The sequence below is a fragment of the Heloderma suspectum genome, chromosome 6, assembly GCF_057233095.1.
Source record: "Heloderma suspectum isolate Gila_16-S chromosome 6, 16-S_ref, whole genome shotgun sequence".
Taxonomy (NCBI): Eukaryota; Metazoa; Chordata; class Lepidosauria; order Squamata; family Helodermatidae; genus Heloderma; species Heloderma suspectum.
The window spans coordinates 128,961,096-128,984,662 of NC_139463.1; the positions used below are offsets into that span (position 1 = coordinate 128,961,096).

Here is a 23,567-nt window from a genome sequence, read left to right on the forward strand (position 1 = left end):
GGATATCTTCCTACCTGGTCTTGGGTGAACACGAGAGCCACTCTTCATGTTTCTCAAAGGTGATCAAATAGGAAGCGATCTCCTGTGGCAGACCGGGGGGGGGGGGGGGGAACGCAACTGGGTCAGAAAACATGACGCTACCTCCCACCGCCATCCTTAGGAGAAACATCCAGGATGGGAAGGCTACACAGGATTCCAAAACCATGGGAAGGACCAGCTGGGCAGCAAGTCCAACGCTAAAGCCAAGGGCAAAAACACCTCCCCCCAACCCACTGCACCCCGCCCAGCCTCCCAAAAAGTTCATCCTGCGCAATCCATCCCACAGCATCCCAGAATTATAGGGCAGATGCACTGGAGTATTTATTTGGTTTGTAAAAAGGAGCCAAGCCTCTCGCAGCAAGGCAGTGTCATGCCCTCACTGGAGGAATCCTCTTCAGAGGAGGAGCTCCTGGAGACAAACAGCATCAGGACCAGGAGGTGCCTGGGCCCTTGGGGGAGATGAGGAGGAGACATACGCCTCCAACACACCGGCTGAAGGGCCCCTAGCCCAAGGGTGTTGTCATCTCAAGAGGCAGGCCAGAAGAACCCCCTGAGGAGTGCCCATTTGCAAAGGAAGGCTTCTCATTAGTAAAGAGCTCCTCATGAGTAGGGTGCTCCTCACAAGGAGGACTTCTTCCAGAAGCCTCTGATGTGCTACAGCTGAGTCCTGGGTGGGGCTCTGGAAGTTCTAGCTTATCCGCTCTCAGTTGAGACCCACTGCTTGACGGATCAACGCCTTTATTTCAGCTCCCTATGGTCTCCAAGCAAGTTTTGTGATGTTTAAGTTCACTAACGTTAACTCAGTCTAGTCGCCAGGAGCCTCCATAGGGTCGCCTTTCATTCCCGAGTCAGACGACTGATCCCCTTGTCCTACCCCATCCTGTCTCCAACCTCAGAGCTATGGAGTCCTTTCCGTTCTGCCTCTTTGTTTGGGCACTCAGCGCATCGGATCAACCCGGTCTCCCATGGCTTCCAAGACTGCTCCTTGCGATCCTTTTCTTCCTAGCACTGTCCCTGCTCCACCCTGTGCCTAACCCATGTTGCGGGGTCAGAGTCATCCGTGCCCTTCTCTTGTACCACCTCCTTGCCTCACTGCCCCAGAGAGATCGGTGGCCCTGCCGAGTCCCGAGCCTGGCTCCATATATGACGTGGGGCTCCCTGTATACCCCTTTGGTGCCCCCCAGGGGCTGTGTCCTCCACAGGGGATGCTGGCTTCGAGTCCAATGGTGGTGGTCAAGCAGGGGTTTTAGGGCATTGTGGAAGCTGCTGTGGGAGTCTAGAGCCAAGCACAACACGGGCCATGCTTCTTAGTTTGGGGATAACTTTTTAGCCAATTCCCTCTCTCTTGCCTCCTTGCCTCCCTCTGAGTTGGTTGCTTTCTTTGGTGCAGTCAGGATGAAGGACAAGCCCCTTTTCGAGGCTCTTCATCCTAATACTCTGAAACCAATTTGTGGTGGCTCCAGGATAACTGCACGATGTCTTTTGATGGGTTGCGCTAGGAGGTGTCAGTCTGGAATCACCCCATGTGCCAGGGCCTCGACAGACAAACTGGGCCATTTTCTCTTTCGCAACATGCATGCGTGTGTTGAAAATAAAGTCTGCGGCCTTTGTTTGTCTGTCCCCCACCGCTTTGTCCCTGGAGCACAAGGCATACGTCTGCTGTGTGGGCTGCACCCCGGAACAGACCTCCCTTTGTTCCTGCTTCCGCCTTGACATGCGTGTGAATGGGAACACTCAGCAGTACAGGTCAGATCTTGCCACGCTGCTCCATAGTTCCATAACCTCCAGACTCGATTACTGTAACGTGCTCTTGGGGGGGATGCCCTCGAAGACAGCTTGGAAGTTCCAGCTAGCGCAGAATGCTGCAGCGCGGAAGCCAAGGGATGCAGGGAAGTGGCCGCGTATTCAGACTGTTCTGCACCAGCTGTGCTGGTCCTTCCGGAGGGCCCAACTGAAGGTGCTCGCTTTAAGCTTTAACATCTGGCATATCCTGGAACCCCCATACCTTACGGACCATCTTTCCACCCCAAGTGGGTCCCGTCAAACAGCCTGGCTGTTGGTTCTTTCCATATGACAGCTCTGGACAGGGGGGGCTGGAGGCCAGGTTTTAAAGCAACGCCCCCCAAACTTTGCATCCTGCTCCCAGAAGAAGTTAGGACGGCTCCAACAGTGCTGTCATTTAAAGAAGAAAAATGTAAAACCTTCCCAAGTCATCCCATCACGCAATGAAGTGAAGACTTGGGTTTTCTGCGGCCACTCCCTCTTCTCATACAATGTGCGCTATAATTTATAATTCCCTTTTGTTTACAGATGCTGTTTCTTTTAGTGTAAGCTACTTAGAGCTTTGGAAAAGCATTATTAAAATGTTTGGCTAAATCAGTAAACATTATCCCTACTTCCTATGTTCTAGGGTTAAGCCCATAATCAAAAAAAGGCTTTGGGGCTAAACTTATTAGCTAAAAACTAGGTTCTGGGGCTAACAAGGTGCAATCTGCTCCCCAGTTGTCACAAACTATCCATCGAGCAACGATACCAGAACGATCCTCTTCCTTCCGGGGGCTCAAAGAGGACAGCTTCCAATACCTGACAGGGGCGAGGTAGCCCCCTTCCCCAGATCACATTGCCCCAAATGCATCTGCTGTCGGAACTCCCCACCCTCGGCCACCTGCCATGCAGCCAGCCTCACCGTGTCCTCACGCTCTTAAAAATGCATTTCAAAAATGCGATATGCCACCGTTTTCCTCCTGCTTTGGTTTTCATGATGGCATACAATTTAAAACTATGTATTATTTATTACATTTCTCTGCTGCTCCGTGGCCACAAACCAATCATAAATCAGCAATTAAATACCCAAACCCTCAAACCAAGGGTTTAATCTGCAATGGCGGATTAAAATGCCCGAGAAAACACCCACGTTTAACCTGGCACCAGAAAGCCTGTGATGCAGGTGCCAGTCAGGCCTCTCCAGGGAGGGCACATGGCAATCGAGCTGCCACAGCCGCCCAAGCTGGCCCCCACGTGCCCCCACGAAGGCAACGGCGACTGACCGCGCTGCTGGCTGAGTCTGCTCCCATCATCGTGTCCCAAGCACGCGCCTTCTTCCGCAACGTTGCGAGCTTGGCCAGCTCACGCGCCTGAGTCTGAGGCAGGATCCAGACGCGGCAATGGCAAGCAGCCGCCCCCCCGGGGCCCACCTCATTGGTGTTCCAGCGCAGGCGCTCCTTCGGCAGGCCCGGGCACTTGGGCACACAATCCACCAGCTTCTTCGGCAGAAAGACCTTCAGGTGGTGGCTGTTTTCTGCAAAGGGCAGGAGGCAGGCAGAGAATGAGCCCCACGCATCCAGGGGGTGAGAGGGAAGCCAGGCCACCCGGATTTCCGGGGAGTGGGGCCGGGCAGGGAGGGGGCCGCAGCGCCCACAGGGGGAGGCCCTGACGTGCATCCAAAGGCATGTCTGCTTCCCCTTTCCCCTGTCCTTGTTGCACCCGGGGTGGTGGGGTGCGCCGAGAGCCCCGAACTTCAGGGAGACTCAGCAGGATAAGATGGTGAGAGGCCGAGACAGCAGAATGGGCAGCTCCACTCCACAGCAGTGGAGGGGGGGCCCTTTTGCTAATGCTCCCCTGTGTTGCATCAAGGCCCCGGTGCAGACAGAAAGCCTGCACGGCAGAGTTTTCTCCCTGTGTGCATGTGTTCTGCTTCCAGGGAGCCTTTTACGGAGGGGGTGTTCAACATTAAGGGGGTGCTGGTCTCTGCCATGGAAGGACAACTCCGGGCTGCTCTGCATGCTTTGGGCAGCGGCAGCGTTTATCCATTAGTTGGTTTTTAAAATGTACAAGTTGCACGGCCAGAGCGGCACTCACATACAAGGCTGGCGAGAACAGAACTGTCAGACCATGCACCTCACGTGCAATCCCACACCATGAAACGGAAACAGCCAACAGCCAGATCCATCGTTCAGCGAAACTCAAAGCAGCCTCTCGGCAGCAACTGAACTCGGCGGCTTAAAAATGCTTTCCAGAATAACGACACCTTTGGTGACAAAAGCACCTCCGAGGAAGTGGCAAAGCCAACTTCCTCCAAGAAGCAAGGGTGCCACCTCTGAGAAGGCCTTGCCCGGCTGCTCCCCAGTCGGTCACCCTTGTGAGCACAGAGGGACATGGGCTCCCACGCTGATCGAGGGAATGGGGAGGAACATGCAGGCGAGGCTCTGTAGGGAACCCTCCGGGCTTCCCCAACTGGCAGGTGGCCATGGGACTTGTGGTCCGACACATCCATCGCGCACCAGACTGGGGAAGGCTGATGGATTTAAGCAAGGAGGAGCTGGTGGCAGGGCAGGGCACGGCAGGGCGTCAGGACTCCTGGGTTGTGGGAGAAGGGCGGAAACGAGCCGGTGAGCCCTTGCGCCCTCCCCTGGGGTGGGGGGCAAGGCATGACACGGAAATCTTCGGCCCTACTCACCAGATACCTCGGTGGCTTCCTTGTTCATCTTCAGGGCTTTGAGTGGTGCCAGCGTTAGAGTTCTCGGCCAGGGGGGCTCAGATCAGGACACACGAGGACTGGGGTCAGACCTGCAGCGGGGCGGCGGGGAGGGGGTTGTTTAAGGGAGAGGCGGGGCCGTGGATGAGGGGGCACCTAGAGGCAGGGCCGGTCACAGCAAGGCATCCCTCCCGCCCCCACACTACAGTTACCCTCCGCCAAGGCTCCTCCGCCTCCGCCCCCCGGGGCATATCCACGCACGCGACACACTGCCCAGGGGCCCATCGTCCCCCACCCGCCCGCATCCATCTCCTTCAGCCCTTCGGGCGCCCCTGCACCAGCGCCCCCACCACCCAGCTCGACCGCACGCGGCCCCGAGCCAAGGCCCTGGAGCCCCTCCAGCCGCGGAGCGGCAGGCCCGCCTCGCCCCTCGCTAGCCCCCTGGCAACCAGACCCCACCTCCGGCCCTCCTCCGCCCCGCGGCACGCCCGGCGCCGCCCCATCCCCTCGCCCGAGCGCATCCCTGCCTGCCGGGCATGCCCATCTCCCCGCAGCCCAGCCTCCTCCGCGCGCCGCCGGCCGCCCAGCGGCCCCCCGCCCAGCAGGCCCCGCCGCCTGGCGAGGCCGGCCCGGCGCGCGATGCCGCCACCGGGGCTGCCCCCGCCACGGCGGGGCACCGCGCCCCCGCGCCGGCCGGGTGCAGCACCTGCCGCCGGGGCGCTCGCGGCTCCGGCTCCGCCAGCGGCCGCCATTCTCCCCGCTGCGCCCAGCACCGGCTGCGGCTCGGCCCCTTCCTGCCGCCGCCTCCCTTCCCTCTCCGCCCCGCCCCGCCCCGAGCGCTGACAGCGCGCCGTGGCCCGGCCCGGCAGCGTCTGAGCTCAGCGCGCAAGGGGCGGCGGCGGCGGCGGCGGCGCGGGCGCGCTCGGGCTGCCGCCCGCCTGCCCCGGGCCGCGGCGCTGCTTCCCGGGGCCCAGCGGCGACAGAGGCGCCCCGGGACCCCGGCCCGCGAGAGCCACGGCAGCGGGGCCCAGGCCAGGCTTGCGGAAGGGACGCTGGCCGCCGCGGCAGGGCGCGGGCGATTGCGCCCCAGGCCCAGGGGACGGGAGGCGGCGGGCCCTGCCAGCCCCCGGCCTCGTGCCAGCGCTGGCCGCGAGCGCCTCCCCGGGCGCCCCCGCGAGCGAAGGCTGCGGCAGCGGCCCTCTTCGGCCCGGGGCGAAGACAGCAGCCGCGGGGGCTTCCGGGCGGGCGGCGGCTGCGCGAAGGGGCCGGTGCGGGGCGTCGCGGCCTCGCCCGCCTTCGTCTCTGCGAGGGGGAGGGCGGGAGGCGGTGCCCGCCCCGCCGCCTCCGCCGCGGCTCCGTGCAGCCGGCGCCCCGTCCTCGGCGGAGGCTGCGAGGCGCTCGCTGTTGCGCGCCCCCGTCTGGGCCAGGGCCGAGAGGCGCGTCTGCCCGGCCGCGAGCCGGGGCGCTCTTCTCCGGGGACGGCGCGAGCGCTCTCGGGGAGCCGCGGCACGGGAGGCTTCGCGAGGCAGCCCGCCGCAGCCTCGCGAGGCGAACGCGCGCCTCCCCGCAGGGCTCGTGTCGGCGCTGCCGGGGAGCGGAGGGCAGCCTGCGCGTCTCGCGGGGCGGCCGCAGCCCTCGCCGAGCGGCGCAGCCCGCGCGGCCCTCCCCGGGTTGCGCTCTCCGCTGCGCTCCAGGCCGTCACGGAGCCGCGCTTCCTTCCGCGAGGCTGCCCTTCTCTCCCGTCTGCGCGCCCAGCTGGAAGGGCCAGCCTGCCGCGGACCACGCGGGGCCGCCGCGTAACGTTTCCTCGTCGATGTACCAGCCCGCAGAGCTTGAAGAGGCGGGCCAGCCCTGCCCGCAGGCAAAGCGAGAGGTTCCCCTCAGGCGGCAAACGCTGGGGGGCGGGGAGCAGCAGCGAGGTCTTGGGGGGCAGATCTGTGCATCCCGTAAGCTATCCATTGGCCATGCTAGTTAAGGATGATGGGAGCGGTGGTCCAGCACAGCTGGAGGGCGCCAGGTTGGGGAGGGCCGGCCTCCCCTGTATGTAGAGCCTCCCCTGCATGTAGGTATGCTCAGAGGCAGCATGTTTCGGACCATCAGGTGCTGGGGACAAAAAACGGGCGGGCTGTTGTGGGCTTCTTGGAGCTGTCTGGCGGCCCCTGGCTGGGATCTGGAGGCTGGACCTGATGGACGGCCTGATCCAGCAGGGCTGTTCTTTCGCTCTTGCTCAAGTAAGCAGAACAGGCATGTGAAAATGCGAGTGAGGCTGTTTTCCCAGCCATGGTAAAAATGAATAACAAAGAAGTTTCAACGAGCTTTGGCTATTGGGCAGTAGATAAATGTGATAAATGAATAAATAAATTTAGAAAACAACAATTTGATCTCGCAATACGTTTAATAGACAGTTGTGGCAACTGAAACCTTGTTTTTTCTCCTTACCTTTCAAACTTAGCTGTATCGCATGTCTTTCACAAGAACATTGCTTTGACATTAACTTGTACAAGACAAAAGATGTTTTAATCTGTTCATCTTCTTTATGCGGCAAAGGAGCTACTGAGAGCAACAATGCAATGACTACTATACTATGGCTTTTTGTTCCACAGGGCGGAGGACCTCAACACGCTGCTGAGATTAGAAGAGGTTGCACTGGAACCTGTGACGGAACCGTGCCCCACCCCCTGCACGAAACAGCTAGAATTTAAAACATCTTTGTTTAAGAAAGTTACCTGCGTTCCAGAAGTGTCACAGCCGTGCATTCTCAAGGGCCTCAGAACAGTACCTTGAAAGCCCAAAGTGATTGTTTTATAGGGTTTGTCTCAAAAGCATCGTCAAGGGGTTCGATTCCATTTCAAACCGCTGCAGCTATAGGGTGCACCCATACTGGGACACGGCTGGATAGTGAGGTCTCAGCATTACTTCTCATCATTAATGAGTCCAGAGCAATGTTTATTTTCCCCACAGCGGCTTTCTGGGTGGATGTGAAGCAGCCTCTCGGAATTAATTTGCCCCTAAACGGGCAGTAATTCACCTCAGACAGAGTAAGTCAAACATCCAGGGAAAGTTTGTATTCCTTTGCTCTGATGACACAGCAGTCAGTTTGCAACAAACGTCTGGTCAGCCTCGGAAGCATGTTAGAATTCACTCTGGGGGACGAAGGGAAGTGGGGTGAGACAAAAGGGGAGAGGACACCCTGGGCACTGCCAAGTTTTCTGGATTTGGAGGAGGGAGCAGTGCTACTGGTATTGTTTCTGCAGTCTATTTCTGCATTTCTACCTGGCTCAGGTGGTCTCACTGCAGAAGAAAAGTACTTCCCAGAAGGCTTTGACATCCATAAGACCTCTTCGACCAGGGGCTGGGGGCTGATGGTTCCTCTGAAAGGCCAAGAAGTAGTCCTTTGGGGAAAGATAATCTATTTTATTACTAAGAGTCGCAGATAAGTAAAACGATTCCAGAGCAATGGAAGCTGCCTGTGGAGTTTTCTTTCTTTCCAAATAAATGTTTGATTACTACACAACACACCTACATTATGTAGGGAGGGAGGGGGAATGCCAAACTAGATACAAGCAAGGTCCTCTGTCCTCTTCCACTGGTGCTGCATTACTATGGAAACACTACTGAAGTTTCCCATGGTATTGGCTCCCCCCCCCCTTTTTTCCTTTTTGCAACCTACAGCAGGTTTTCTGACAGCACAAAGAGGGAAAAAGGCACTGTGTGTGTGTTTGTGGGTCTATGTAAGCCAAGTCAATAAAAAGGCCACAGTATCATTGCACATATCATTGCATTATGTTGCAATGCAACATAAAATGCAACACAAAAAATGATCAAAGAACAGGTAGATCAGCAACAGGATTCAAACTGGGCTGGTCTGCTATATATAAATATGTCTACATCCACACATCTGATTTGCCCATGTCTGTCTCTTAGTCCTATCTGCATGGACCAACAACAGACAGCCACTTCCCTTCCACCACACAGAGCTTTAGCAGTTTGAGGAAGGGTTTCTTTTACAAGCAACTGGTTGCACCATCAGGATCATTCCTCTGACTGCAGCCTAAATCCCCCAAAGTCCTCCACAGGCCAGCATCCCATTGCTGCCGCTTGATTTCTGTCCTGCGTAGCCATCGTGTAGGAGATCATGGGCCTTTCTTGAGGGATTGCCAGCTGCTCTCTCATGGTGGGGTTCCACTCTGGATACAGGAGCTGAAATTGGAGTTAGAGGTTACCGGAGAGAACTTTGTCTCCCTTGCTCATATTACTAGAACGGTCGGTCTTCCAATGAAACGGAGGGGTTAGCAGTAGATCCAGGACAGACAAGATAGTCTTTCTTCATGCAAGTGATACATAACTACTGTATGGAATTCAGTGTCACGAGACATGGCCATGGTCATGGGCTCAGATGGCTTTAAAGGGGGAATTTGTGGGGGATTAGATGTTCATGCACAGCTGTTAGTATGGCTAAATGGAGCCTTCATCTTCAGAAGCAGTATTTGCCTCAATAAAAGTTGCTGGGAGGGGACACCACAGCATGATTGGGGCTATTGCCTTCATGTCTTGCTTGGTGGGCTTTCTGGAGGCGTTCGATTGGCTGGTGGGGGAGGCAGGATGAAGGATTAGATGGTCCTTTGGTCTGATCCATGTTCTACACGGGCAGAAAGTAACTGCAAACCGACAGCTCCCCAAATGAACTAAATCCCACAAGTCGCATCTGTCAGCCTTCCCATCCAGTGTCCTCCAGAGTCATTGGACTATAACTCATAGCTGGCAGGGGGGGTATGGGAGTTGTAGTCCAATGCCCCAGGAGAGCATCAGGCTGGGGAAGGTTGATGGTGAACCCCATCAAACAACCTCCTCACTCGGGTAACCAGGCTTTCCCAACAAGTGCTGCCTTTTTGCAGTCACCAAGTGATGCATATACAGTGGGATATAGTTGTCTGAATGGGGTAACCCATGAATGGTGGGCTCTGCAGCCATCACTCATAGGAAAAGTTAAAATTGATTTCCATCCCCTGGCAACTTCAAGTGCAACAGACACAGGGGGAAATGGCTCTCTGAATCCACCCATAGATTCTGTAACAGCTAGCCATCTCGCAACTCGGCCATTATGCAACTACATCCAGATACCCTCAATGACAGGTAATACCTATGGGCATCTCTACATCTGCAATTTATTGCACATTTATGCTTGGCCACTCACATAAGTTTGCGGGTCCATCACACAACATCATAATCCTCCAGTGATTTTCTCACCATTTCCCCCTACCTATCCCATACTTCAGCAAAGGAGATCGTTACCTTGTTGTCGTGCTGGAGCTTGAGCACCTCAATGACGTCATGAGCTAAACTGTGAAGGGACACCCAAGATGGGAAGGTCATGGCAGAGAGGTCAGACTAAATACGATCCCTGGGGAAGGAAACTGCAACCCACCCCAGTATTCTTGCCATGAAAACTAAATGGATCAGTACAACCAGAGATATGTCAGTATACCATCGGAAGATGGGACTCCCAGGTCGGAAGATGGTCAAAATGCTACTGGGGAGGAACAGAGGATAAGTTCAACTAGCCCAAGATGTGATGACACAGCTAGCTCAAAGCCGAAAGGACGGCTAGGAGCCGATGGTGCTGGTGGTGAATGACGAATCCGATGTTCTAAAGATCAACACACCATTTGTTGTTGTTCAGTCGTTCAGTCATGTCCGACTCTTCGTGACCCCATGGACCATAGCACGCCAGGCCTTCCTGTCCTGCGCTCTCTCCCGGAGCGTGCCCAAGTTCATATTCATTGCATCCGTGATGCTATCTAGCCATCTCATCCTCTGCCGTCCCCTTCTCCTTTTGCCTTCAGTCTTTCCCAGCATCAGGGTCTTTTCCAGGGAGTTTTCTCTTCGCATTAGGTGGCCAAAATATTGGAGCTTCAGCTTCATTATCTGTCCTTCCAATGAGCACTCAGGGTTGATTTCCTTTAGGATGGACTGATTTGACCTCCTTGCAGTCCAGGGGACTCGTAAGAGTCTTCTCCAGCACCACAGTTCGAAAGCATCAATTCTTCGGCGCTCAGCCTTCCTTATAGTCCAGCTCTCACAGCCATACATTACTACTGGGAAAACCATAGCTTTGATTAGACGGACCTTTGTCGGCAAGGTGATGTCTCTGCTTCTTACTATGCTGTCTAGGTTGGCCATAGCTTTCCTCCCAAGGAGCAAGCGTCTTTTAATTTCAGGGCTACAGTCACTGTCTGCGGTGATCTTGGAGCCCAAGAAAGTAAAATCTGTCACTGCTTCCATTTCTTCCCCTTCTATATGCCAGGAAGTGATGGGGCCAGATGCCATGAGCTTAGTTTTTTTAATGTTGAGTTTCAAACCAGCTTTTGCACTCTCCTCTTTCACCCTCAACAAGAGGCTCTTGAGATCCTCTTCGCTTTCTGCCATTAGGGTGGTATCGTCTGCATATCGGAGGTTGTTGATAATTCTCCCAGCAATCTTAATTCCGACCTCTGATTCATCCAACCCGGCATTTCTCATGATGTACTCTGCATAGAAGTTAAATAAGCAGGGTGACAATATGCAGCCTTGTCGTACTCCTTTCCCAATTTTGAACCAATCGGTTGTTCCATGTCTGGTTCTTACTGTTGCTTCTTGACCCTCGTACAGGTTTCTCAGGAGACAGGTAAGGTGGTCTGGTACTCCCATCACTTTAAGAATTTGCCACAGTTTGTTGTGATCCACACAATCAAAGGCTTTAGCGTAGTCAATGAAGCAGAAATAGACGTTTTTCTGGAATTCTCTTGCTTTCTCCATGATGCAGCGAATGTTGGCGATTTGATCTCTAGTTCCTCTGCCTCTTCGAAACCCAGCTTGTACTTCCGGTAGTTCTCGGTTCGCATACTGCTGAAGCCTAGCTTGTAGGATTTTGAGCATCACCTTGCTGGCATGTGAAATGAGCGCAATGGTGCGGTAGTTTGAACACTCTTTGGCGTTGCCCTTCTTTGGAATTGGAATGTAAACGGACCTTTTCCAGTCTTGTGGCCACTGTTGAGTGTTCCAGATTTGTTGGCATATTGAATGCAGCACTTTAACAGCATCATCTTTTAGGATTTTAAATAGCTCGGCTGGAATACTGTCATCTCCGCTAGCTTTGTTGTTACTAATGCTTCCTAAGGCCCACTTGACTTCACTCTCGAGGATGTCCGGCTCAAGTTCAGTGACCGCACTCTCATGGCTATCAGGGACATTCAGATCTTTCCTGTAGAGTTCTTCTGTGTATTCTTGCCACCTCTTCTTAATCTCATCTGCTTCTGTTAGGTCCCTGCCTTCTTTGTCCTTTATCATGCCCGTCTTTGCACAAAACGTTCCCTTGAGATCTCCAATTTTCTTGAGGAGATCTCTAGTCTTTCCCATTCTGTTGTTTTCCTCGATTTCTTTGCATTGTTCATTTAAGAAGGCCTTCTTGTCTCTCCTTGCTATTCTCTGGAACTCTGCATTCAGTTGGGTATATCTTCCCCTTTCTCCCTTGCTTTTCGCTTCCCTTCTTTCGTGAGCTACTTGTAAAGCCTCATCAGACAGCCACTTTGCTTTCTTGCATTTCTTTTTCTTTGGGATGGATTTCGTTGCTGCCTCCTGAACAATGTTACAGACCTCCGTCCATAGTTCCTCAGGCACTCTGTCTATCAGGTCTAATCCCTGAAATCTATTCCTCACCTCCACTGTATATTCATCAGGGATATGATTTAGGTCATACCTGAACGGTTTAGTGGTTTTCCCGACGTTCTTCAATTTAAGCCGAAATTTTGCAAGAAGCAGCTCATGATCTGAGCCACAGTCAGCTCCAGGTCTTGTTTTTACTGACTGTATGGAGCTTCTCCATCTTTGGCTGCAAAGGACATAATCAATCTGATTTCGATATTGACCATCTGGTGACGTCCATGTGTAGAGTCGCCTCTTGTGCTGTTGGAAAAGAGTGTTTGCTATGATCAGCGTGTTCTCTTGGCAAAACTCTATTAGCTTTTGTCCTGCTTCATTTTGTACACCAAGGCCATGCTTGCCTGTTATCCCGGTGATTTCTTGACTTCCTACTTTAGCATTCCAATCCCCTATGATGAAGAGGACATCTTTTTTTGGTGTTAGTTCTAGAAGGTGTTGTAGGTCTTCATAGAACCGATCAACCTCAGCTTCTTCGTCCTCAGTGGTTGGGGCATAGACTTGAATTACTGTGATATTGAATGGTTTGCCTTGGATTCGTACTGAGATCATTCTTTCATTTTTAAGATTGTACCCCAGTACTGCTTTTCCCACCCTTTTGTTGACTATGAGTGCTACTCCATTCCTTCTAAGGGATTCTTGCGCACAATAGTAGATATGATGGTCACCTGAATTAAATTCACCCATGCCTGTCCATTTTAGTTCGCTGATTCCCAAGATGTCGATGTTCAATCTTGCCATCTCATGTTTGACCACCTCCAGCTTACCTTGATTCATTGATCTGACATTCCAGGTTCCTAAACAATATTGTTCTTTACAGCATCGGATTTTCTTTTCACCGCCAGACACATCCACAGCTGAGTGTCCTTTCGGCTTGGGCCCAGCCGCTTCACTCTTTCTGGCGCTACTTGGAAATACCCTCTGCTCTTCCCCAGTAGCATATTGGACACCTTCCGACCTGAGGGGCTCATCTTCCGGCGTCATATCTTTTAGCCTTGTGATACGTTCCATGGGGTTTTCTTGGCAAGAATACTGGAGTGGGTTGCCATTTCCTTCTCCAGTGGACCACATTTTGTCAGAACTCTCTGCCATGACCTGTCCGTCTTGGGTGGCCCTGCACGGCATAGCTTATGGCTTCACTGAGTTACGCAAGCCCCTTCGCCACAACAAGGCAGTGATCCATGAAGGGGCAACACACCATAGGAACCTAGAATGTAAGATCTATGAGCCAGGGCAAATTGGATGTGGTTATTGGGGAGATGTCAAGATTAAATATAGACAATTTGGGTGTCAGTGAACTGAAATGGACTGGAATGGGCCACTTCACATCAAATGACCACCAGATCTACTACTGTGGACAAGAGGACCACAGAAGAAATGGAGTAGCCTTCATAATTAATAAAGTGGCTAAAGCAGTGCTTGGATACAATCCAAAAAATGACAATGATCTCAATTCGAATTCAGGGTAAGCCATTTAACATCACAGTGATCCAAATATACGCCCCAACCACAGATGCTGAAGAAGCAAAAGTAGATCAGTTCTATGAGGATCTGCAGCACCTACTGGATAGTACGCCAAAAAAAGATATTTTCATTACAGGAGACTGGAATGCTAAGGTGGGTGGTCAAACGACACCTGGAATTACAGGCGAGCATGGTCTGGGAGAACAAAATGAAGCAGGACATAGGCTGATAGAATTTTGCCAAGACAACTCACTATGCATAACAAACACTCTCTTCCAACAACCTAAGAGACGACTTTATACATGGACTTCACCAGGCGGTTGACACTGAAATCAGATTGACTACATCCTTTGTAGCCAAAGGTGGCGGACATCTATGCAGTTGGTAAAAACAAGACCTGGAGCTGATTGTAGTTCAGATCACGAACTTCTTATTGCACAATTTAGAATCATACTAAAGAGAATAGGGAAGACCCACAGATCAGTTAGATATGAGCTCACTAATATTCCTAATGAATATGCAGTGGAGGTGAAGAATAGATTTAAGGGACTAGATTTAGTAGATAGGGTCCCAGAAGAACTATGGACAGAAGTTTGCAACATTGTTCAGGAGGCGGCAACAAAAAACGTCCCAAAGAAAAAACCAAGAAGGCAAGACGGCTGTCTGCTGAGACACTGGAAGCAGCCCAGGAAAGAAGGAAAGCAAAAGGCAACAGTGATAGGAGGAGATATGCCCAATTAATTGCAAAATTCCAGAGGTTAGCCAGAAGAGAGAAGGAATTATTTTTAAACAAGCAATGCGCGGAAGTGGAAGAAGATAATAGAATAGGAAGGACAAGAGACCTCTTCCAGAAAATTAGAAACATCGGAGGTAAATTCCAGGCAAAAATGGGTATGATCAAAAACAAAGATGGCAAGGACCTAACAGAAGCAGAAGAGATCAAGAAAAGGTGGCAAGAATATACGGAAGATCTGTATAGGAAGGATAACAACATTGGGGATAGATTTGACGGTGTGGTCAGTGAGCTGGAGCCAGACATCCTGAAGAGTGAGGTTGAATGGGCCTTAAGAAGCATTGCTAATAACAAGGCAGCAGGAGATGATGGTATCCCAGCGGAACTATTTAAAATCTTGCCAGATGATGCTGTCAAGGTGATGCATGCCATATGCCAGCAAATGTGGAAAACACAAGAATGGCCAACAGATTGGAAAAAATCAACTTATATCCCCATACCAAAAAAGGGAAGCACCAAAGAATGTTCAAACTATCGAACAGTGGCACTTATTCCACATGCCAGTAAGGTAATGCTCAAGATCTTGCAAGGTAGACTCCAGCAATTCATGGAACGAGAATTGCCAGATGTACAAGCTGAGTTTAGAAAAGGCAGAGGAACTAGAGACCAAATTGCCAATATCCGCTGAATAATGGAAAAAGCCAGGGAGTTTCAGAAAAACATCTATTTCTGTTTTATTGACTATTCTAAAGCCTTTGACTGTGTGGATCATAACAAATTGCGGCAAGTTCTTGGTGGTATGGGGATACCAAGTCATCTTGTCTGCCTCCTGAGGAATCTGTATAACGACCAAGTAGCAACGGTAAGAACAGACCACGGATAAACGGACTGGTTTAAGATTGGGAAAGGAGTACGGCAGGGTTGTATACTCTCACCCTACCTATTCAACCTGTATGCAGAACACATCATGCAACATGCTGGGCTTGCTGAAGCCAAGGCTGGAGTTAAAATTGCTGGAAGAAACATTAACAATCTCTGATATGCAGATGATACCACTTTGATGACTGAAAGCAAGGAGGAGCTGAGGAACCTCACGACGAAGGTGAAAGAAGAAAGTGCAAAAGCTGGGTTACAGTTAAACCTCAAAAAAACCCAAGATTATGGCAACCAGCTTGATTGATAACTGGCAAATAGGGGGAGAAAACATGGAGGCAGAGACAGACTTTGTCTTTCTAGGCACAAAGATTACTGCAGACGCTGACTGCAGCCAGGAAATCAGAAGACGTTTACTTCTTGGGAGGACAGCAATGACAAATCTTGATAAAATAGTTAAGAGCAGAGACATCACACTGACAACAAAGGTCTGCATAGTTCAAGCAATGGTATTCCCCGTAGTAACCTATGGCTGCGAGAGCTAGACTGTAAGGAAGGCTGAGCGAAGGAAGATAGATGCTTTTGAACTGTGGTGCTGGAGGAAAATTCTGAGAGTGCCTTGGACTGCAAGAAAATCAAACCATTCCATACTCCAGGAAATAAAGCCAGACTGCTCACTTGAGGGAATGATATTAAAGGCAAAACTGAAGTACTTTGGCCACATAATGAGAAGACAGGACACCCTGGAGAAGATGCTGATGCTAGGGAAAGTGGAAGGCCAAAGGAAGAGGGGCCGACCAAGGGCAAGGTGGATGGATGATATTCTGGAGGTGACGGGCTCGACCTTGGGGGAGCTGGGGGTGGCGACAGCCGACAGGAAGCTCTGGCGTGGGCTGGTCCATGAAGTCACGAAGAGTTGGAAGCAACTGTCCAAATAAACAACAACAACAATCCCATGTTATCCCCACACGGAAAAAATGCAGTATGTTTTCAGCCTGCGTAGCAGGAGTGCCATGACCTCCCCATGTATCTCTCCCATAGCTCAAAGAAACCATGGTGTGTGTGTGGCTGTGGGTGGTTGTTTTGCTTTGCTGGGGGTGCGGTCATGATGACAATGGCAGTAACGTTGGGGTGGTGGGCATGTCAGTATACTGACCTGCTGGCTTGCTGCCATGCCACCATGCCATGACTAAATGCAACGCACTGATTTTTGCTCCGGACTTCGGCTGCTTACTCCACAACACAGAATGGCCAGCATGCTGGCATTCCAGCAGTTCACTAGAAAGCCTGTGCCTTTGGGGGCGGGGTCTGGGCAGTTCGGTGGAGGTTGCTGTCCACCCACATTGCATGTCATTCGCAACCAGACCACCAGTAATCTGCGAGGGGAGGGAAAGAGGCCGGAACCATGGAGGAAATTTTGTGATGCCCCCAGTGCATGTAAAGGCTTTTCGTGGAAAAGTAACCATCCTGTGAAAAGGTAAGGAACGGAGATAGAAACAACTGTGTAAAGGAGCCCGATCTAATCCCACGATGAAACTGGATGGAGTATTGAAGCAGATTTCTGCCTCCATGTGATGAACCCCTATAACACAGCAGAGTGAATGCGAGTGGCACCCGCAGAGCCCAGAGGACTCACATCCTTCTAAGCCAGGGGCAGAAATCTTTCCCTTTAGCCATAAAGGCACAATCCTATGTACATTTAGACAGAAAAACATCCAAAGCTCCCAGCGTTCCCCAGGCAGCCAGTCATGCTGGCTGGGGAATACTGGGAGCGATAGGACTTCTCTGTCCTAACATGCATAAGATTGAACCCTAAAGAAAGCAGAGGAATCCCTCCACTTGTAACTTCCCTCTAGTATTCCTCAGGCAGCTCTAACTGGATCCTGGTTGGCTCAAACTGCCTCACATTCATGTCCTGGACTTGGCCAATCCATTGATGAGCTGCTGCCTTTAACTCAAAGTTCCCTTATGCTTCTCTGCTTCCCTTCCCATTGGTCTCTCTCAGTACAGAGCAGCTCATATGAGTGGAAGCATGAAAGAGGCTGCGGTGTCTAGCCCTCTCTCATAGTTTAAAGAAGCTGGCAACTGGGCATCCTGGGAGAGAGAGAGAGAGGATGCTGCCGCCCTTGATTCTGCTGTAGTCACAACTACTTAAGAGGTGCAGGCAGATTTCCCCTCCCCCTGTCATGTTTTCAATGACAGATGGCATCAGCAGGCAATGTGTCTGCATCACAGCATGTTTTCCGGGTGGGAAGGAGCTTGCAGTGTTGATTTTTCTCCACCTGTAAACTGCTTCATAAATCTAGCTTACCTGTACATGATGCTGTCTGTTGAAGATTGAGTGCTCTTCACAGAGTTGGTCCATCCCCAGGGTGGAGAATGGGCTCAGGGGACCTACAGGATATGCTGCTCTTGTGAATTGGTCAGCAGCCCCTACTGCTCCTTCATAGAATGGTTGGGGCACCGACACACCCCATTTAGCTTTCTTTAGCCTTTAAACAGAAAGTGGGTATAGCAGTTATAAAAACTGGAATGCTGACATGTAAGTTTTTTTCCCAGATTGTTTTTGCCCCCCGAAACATGATCATTGCTTGGTTATTATTACTCATCTGATACATGGGATCCAGACATTGTTCATCAAGGGAGGGCCTTTGGTTGCAGGGTAACATATTCTCAGCATTCAAAATGAAATATTTTGTTCCTGGGAAAATACAATTTTCACTCCAGCTACTGCATCTGTTGCACTAATGAATGCTACGCATACAAGAAACTTTGCTTGTTTGCTTATACACACTCACACTTTGCTTGTTTGGTTATACACACACACATACCACACAGAGTATCCAAAGTAATTTACAAAAACAAGATAGAGTACATAGGTAAAATATTATTATAGATAACTACACTCATTGGTCAGAGGCTATGACACAACTGAAGATAAATAACACAATTCCTTCTTCTGTACCTGTACTGTTTTATATATTTAAAGTTACATTTTATTTTCAAATCTTCAGGTATGGGGAGCCCCCCTTGCCAATACAGTGCCACATAGGTGCATATAGACCAGTCTTCCCCAACCTGGTCCCCCCGAGATGTGCCCATGCTGGCTGAGGGATGATGGGAGTTGTAGTCCAACACATTCAGAGGGCACCAGGTTGAGGAAGACTGGTCTACATGCACTGAACTAGACCTTTATCCCACGAAGTGGTGAACTTCAGCAAGGCTGCTACAGCCCGCGCCCCCTGCCCCAATGCATACGGGAAGGTCTTGGCCTCAATCCCCAAGGAAAGATCTCCGATAAGTGAAAAGTGAGACCTCCCTGTGCCCAAGATCCTGGAGAGTTTCAGCAGATTAACACTGACAAAACTGGGCTAGATGGACCAATAAGGGAGCTTCTTGTGTTCATATAGAATCATAGAATCATAGAATAGTAGGGCTGGAAGGGGCCTACAAGGCCATCGAGTCCAACCCCCTGCTCAGTGCAGGAATCCAAGTCAGAGCATCCCTGACAAATGGCTCTCCAGCCTCGTCTTGAACGCCTCCAGTGTGGCTTGAACCACCTCCCCAGGTAATTGGTTCCATTGTCATATTGCTCTGACAGTCAGGACGTTTTTCCTGATGTTCAGCCGGAATCTGGCTTCCTGTAACTTGAGCCCATTATTCCGTGTCCTGCACTCTGGGATGATCGAGAAGAGATCCTGGCCTTCCTCTCTGTGACAACCTTTCAAGTCCTTGAAGAGCGCTATCATATCTCCCCTCAGTCTTCTCTTCTCAAGGCTAAACATGCCCAGTTCTTTCAATCTCTGTTCATAGGGCTTTGTTTCCAGTCCCCTGATCATCTTTGTTGGAAACAAAGCCCTATGAAGAGAGATTGAAAGAACTGGGCATGTTTAGCCTTGAGAAGAAAAGATATGACCCACCTCCATTTAGCAAGTGCTGACCTTTTTAAACCTGCACGTTCCCTCTTTCCCAGCCCATAGCTACTGCTGTGTCCTTAGGTATGGTAGGATCTGTATACCTCAGAGTTAAAGCACTGTTTGCTGGGAGAGGTCTAACAGCTCAGGGAACAGGAATGAAGGAGAACAGATTTGGCCTTAATTGTGACTTCAGCACAGGGGTCCATTCTGGTGGTAGCTACCAATACAGATGTTATCCCTTGATGAGTATCCTGTGTAAGGTGCAGACTGCAGTTCTTCTGGCACAAGTAGCCTGGGTGCACACAGACATTTTGTAAGGAATGTTCATCATGTACTCTAAAGTAAGGCAGTGATATTGAATCAGGCCCTTCAGAACTGTTGGACCATCTGTTTGTCAGAAATTCCTGTATCTTTTCTGAATTGGATATGTTAAATAGAATCATAGAATCATAGAATAGTAGGGCTGGAAGGGGCCTACAAGGCCATCGAGTCCAACCCCCTGCTCACTGCAGGAATCCAAGTCAGAGCATCCCTGACGGATGGCTGTCCAGCCTCGTCTTGAACGTCTCCAATGTGGGAGAGCCCACCACCTCCCTAGGGAATGGGTTCCATTGTCGTATTGCTCTAACAGTCAGGAAGTTTCTCCTGATGTTCAGCCGGAATCTGGCTTCCTGTAATTTGAGCCCATTATTCCGTGTCCTGCACTCTGGGATGATCGAGAAGAGATCCTGGCCCTCCTCTCTGTGACAACCTTTCAAGTACTTGAAGAGTGCTATCATATCTCCCCTCAGTCTTCTCTTCTCAAGGCTAAACATGCCCAGTTCTTTCAGTCTCTCTTCATAGGGCTTTGTTTCCAGTCCCCTGATCATCTTTGTTGCCCTCCTCTGAACCCTCTCCAGCTTGTCTACATCCTTCTTAAAGTGTGGTGCCCAGAACTGGGCACAGTACTCCAGATGAGGCCTAACCAGTACTGAGTAGAGGGGAACTAGTACTTCCCAGGATTTGGAAGCTATGCTTCTATTAATGCAGCCCAAAAGAGCATTTGCCTTTTTGGCAGCCACATCACATTGTTGGCTCATATTCAGCATGTGATCGACAACAATTCCAAGATCCTTCTCGCTTGTCATGCTGTTGAGCCACGTATCCCCCATCTTGTAACTGCGCATTTGTTTTCTTTTTCCTAGGTGCAGAACTTGGCATTTATCCCTATTAAATGTCATTCTGTTGTTTTCTGCCCAGCGCTCCAGTCTATCCAGATCACTTTGAATTTTGTTTCTGTCTTCCAAAGTATTAGCTATCCCACCCAATTTTGTGTCATCGGCACATCTGATCAGCATTCCCTGCACCTCCTCCTCCAAGTCCTTAATAAAAATGTTGAAGAGCACTGGGCCCAGGACTGAGCCCTGTGGTACCCCACTCGTTACCTCTCCTCAGTTTGAGAAGGTCCCATTGATAAGCACTCTTTGAGTCCGATTCTGCAGCCAACTGTGGATCCACCGGATCGTTGTTTCATCTAGCCCACTTTGAGCTAGTTTGCTCATCAGGATATCATGGGGCACTTTGTTGAAAGCTTTGCTGAAGTCGAGGTATATGATGTCCACAGCGTTCCCACAGTCCACAAGGGAGGTGACTTGTTCAAAAAATGAGATCAGATTCATCTGGCAGGACTTGTTCTTGACAAATCCATGTTGCCTTGGAGTCATCACTGCATTGTTTTCAAGGTGCTTCCAGATGGATTGCTTTATCATCTGCTCCAGAATTTTCCCAGGGATTGATGTCAGACTGACTGGTCTGTAGATCCCAGGTTCCTCCTTTTTACCCTCTTTGAAGATAGGGACAACATTAGCCCTCCTCCAGTCATCTGGCACTTCTCCCATCCTCCATGATTTCTCAAAGAGAATAGACAGCGGTTCTGAGAGTTCTTCTGCCAGTTCCTTTATTACTCTAGGATGCAGTTCATCTGGCCCTGGAGATTTGAACTCATTCAAAGTAATGAGGTGTTCCTTGACCATATGCCTATCGATCTCAAGCTGCAATCCTGCCCCTTCAGCCTGTACTTTGCCTTTGCCAGGGGGGTCATAGACCCTCTTTTGGGAGAAGACTGAGCCAAAGTAGGAATTGAGCACCTCTGCCTTTTCTTTGCCATCTGTTATCATTTTGCCATCCTTATTTAATAGCTGAACAACCATTTCTTTCCTCTGCCTTTTACTATGCATGTAGCTGAAGAAAGCCTTTTTGTTGTTTTTAGCATCCCTTGCTAACCTCAGCTCGTTCTCAGCTTTAGCCTTCCTGACACCATCCCTGCAATTCTGTGCTACCTGCCTGTACTCTTCCGTTGTTACTTGGCCTTCTTTCCACTTCCTATATGTGTCCTTTTTTGTTTTCAGGTCATCCCTAAGCTTTTTGTGAAGCCACATTGGCTTCTTCTGTTGTCTTCCACCTTTTCTTCTTGTTGGAATGGTTTGTAATTGTGCCTTGAGAATTTCCTTTTTTAAAAGCTCCCACCCATCTTGGACTCCTTTTCTCGTTAGAGTCACTTGCCATGGGACCTTACTGATCATTGTTCTGAGTTTATTAAAATCAGCTTTCCTAAAATCCAGGGTACGCATTTGACTACACTCGGCTTTTGCTTCCCTTAGAACCAAGAACTCAAGTGCAACATGGTCGCTTTCCCCCAGAGTTCCTGTAACTGCTACTTGATCCACTGAGTCATCTCTGTTGGTTAGGATCAAGTCAAGGATAGCCGATCCTCTAGTTCCTTCCTCTACTTTCTGTAGGAGGAAGTTATCTGCCACACAAGTCAGGAATTTCCTGGAGGGGCCATGTTTTGCAGAATTTGTCTCCCAACAAATATCGGGGAACTTGAAGTCCCCCATTACTACTGCATCATGCTTAATTAAAACATTGGCTATTTGCTTTTCAAAAGTTTCATCCTCGTCTTCTCCTTGGTTGGGTGGCCGGTACTAGACTCCGACCACCAGGTTCCTTTTATTCTTTGCTCCATTTATTTTGATCCAGATGCTCTCGATGGGGCTACCAAGCTCATCCTCCTGTATATCTGTGCAGAGATATGTATTTTTCACATACAGTGCAACCTCCTTTTCTGTTCCTCCTGTTCTTTTTGAACAAGTTATATCCTTCAAGTGCTGTATTCCAGTCATGAGAGTCATCCCACCAAGTCTCAGTTATACCTATCAAGTCATAATTTCCTTCCTGTATTAAGAGTTCAAGTTCATTCTGTTTGTTTCCCATCTTCTGGGCATTAGTATATAGACATCGAAGACCATGTGCTTCATAGTCTGGCTTTCTTCCTACATGTGTCTGAAGACTATTATTGGGCACTATCAGAGCTGTTCTCTCCATTGCAGTGCATGCGCCTACGTCCATTGTTACCCCCAACTTTACATCTCCCTTCCCTGTAGGATTCAGTTTAAAGCCCTCCTGATGAAGTTCTTCATGCTGTGGCCAAACACATTCTTCCCAGCCTTTGTGAGGTGCAACCCGTCCCTTGCCAACAGCCCATCTTCCAGGAAGCATACCCCGTGGTCCCAGGATCCAAATCTCTCTTGTCGGCACCACCTTAGTAGCCAGTCATTCACCCGGAGTATTTTTCGTTCCCTTTCTATCCCTCTTCTAACTACTGGAAGGATGGATGAGAAAACTATCTGGGCCCCAAAGTTCTTGAGTTTCCTTCCCAAAGCTTCAAAGTCTGACGTGATTTCTTCGTAGCTCCGCTTTGCGGTTTCATTTGTTCCCACATGGATGAGAAGAAAGGGATACCTGTCAGTGGGCTTTATGAGTGCAGGCAACCTTTCAGTCACGTCTCTAATCCGTCATCCTGGAGACAACATCCCTGGCGAGTCCACGGGTCTTCGCGACATACTTGGGTCTCGATCCCACACAGCCAGGAGTCTCCTACTACTACCACTCTTCTTCTTGTTGTAGGCCTGGGTTTCATCACCTCTGTTTGACTGACCTTCGACCTCTTGCTCACTCTCATGTAGGTTCCCCTATGATTCTTCCTCTGCAGGCTGTCCTCCAGTCTCATCCGCAAGTACCTGGAATCGGTTCCACAGCTCCACTGCTTCCACTGGTGCAGAGTGGCATCTAGTTCTTCTTCTCCTGTCACTGTTTTCCAAGGAGTATCCTCTACTGCATTTTTCCTCACCTCAGCATTTCCCACTTCTGCCTCATCTTGCTGTTGCTCTTCAAGCTTCTGGTCTTCCCTTTGCTGCTGTAGTTCCCCCATTCTGTCCAAGAACGCTTCGTGTTCATTCCCGGGATAGTCGACAGTCGCCGCTCCAGCCCACTTACTTTTTCTTCCAGCAGCGTGATCAACTTGCACTTGTTGCAGGTGTAGGCCATGTTGTTC

At 50.6% G+C, this 23,567-nt stretch overlaps 3 protein-coding genes across 4 annotated transcripts in view; 1 reads left to right on the forward strand and 2 right to left on the reverse strand.

Moving 5' to 3' along the window:
* Positions 1 to 5,332, reverse strand: part of CAMTA2 (calmodulin binding transcription activator 2) — a 38,220-nt gene extending 32,888 nt beyond the window's left edge. Inside the window, exons 1-4 of one of the 2 annotated variants that reach the window (XM_084806848.1) lie at positions 5,220 to 5,332; positions 4,496 to 4,605; positions 3,234 to 3,337; positions 15 to 82 (exon numbers count right to left, since the gene is read on the reverse strand). In XM_084806848.1, the coding sequence (XP_084662974.1) occupies positions 15 to 82; positions 3,234 to 3,337; positions 4,496 to 4,523 (200 nt within the window). In that variant the 5' untranslated portion in view covers positions 4,524 to 4,605; positions 5,220 to 5,332. Of the gene's footprint in view, positions 1 to 14; positions 83 to 3,233; positions 3,553 to 4,495; positions 4,606 to 5,219 lie in introns of those variants that run through there. The other variant, XM_084806847.1, reaches the window with a different exon arrangement.
* LOC146343214 (uncharacterized) lies at positions 4,658 to 7,973 on the forward strand. Its single transcript, XM_084808132.1, has 3 exons — positions 4,658 to 4,957; positions 5,068 to 6,459; positions 7,117 to 7,973. The coding sequence occupies exons 1-3, from the start codon at positions 4,658 to 4,660 to the stop codon at positions 7,213 to 7,215; spliced, it is 1,791 nt and encodes a 596-aa protein (XP_084664258.1). The 3' UTR covers positions 7,216 to 7,973.
* A 572-nt stretch (positions 7,974 to 8,545) lies between these two features.
* INCA1 (inhibitor of CDK, cyclin A1 interacting protein 1) overlaps positions 8,546 to 23,567 on the reverse strand; it is a 35,564-nt gene continuing 20,542 nt past the window's right edge. Inside the window, exons 5-6 of the mRNA XM_084806894.1 lie at positions 17,590 to 17,770; positions 8,546 to 8,713 (exon numbers count right to left, since the gene is read on the reverse strand). Of these exons, the coding sequence (XP_084663020.1) occupies positions 8,546 to 8,713; positions 17,590 to 17,770 (349 nt within the window). The remainder of the gene's footprint in view (positions 8,714 to 17,589; positions 17,771 to 23,567) is intronic.

What these genes read in the sequence shown, in the direction of transcription:
- LOC146343214 (XM_084808132.1), top strand. Translation starts at nt 4,658, where the DNA reads ATGAGGGGGCACCTAGAGGCAGGGCCGGTCACAGCAAGGCATCCCTCC. An exon ending in CGCCCCTCGCTAGCCCCCTG is followed by an intron (nt 4,958 to 5,067) that starts GCAACCAGACCC and finishes ATCTCCCCGCAG; the next exon opens with CCCAGCCTCCTCCGCGCGCC. An exon ending in GGGGCAGATCTGTGCATCCC is followed by an intron (nt 6,460 to 7,116) that starts GTAAGCTATCCA and finishes TTTGTTCCACAG; the next exon opens with GGCGGAGGACCTCAACACGC.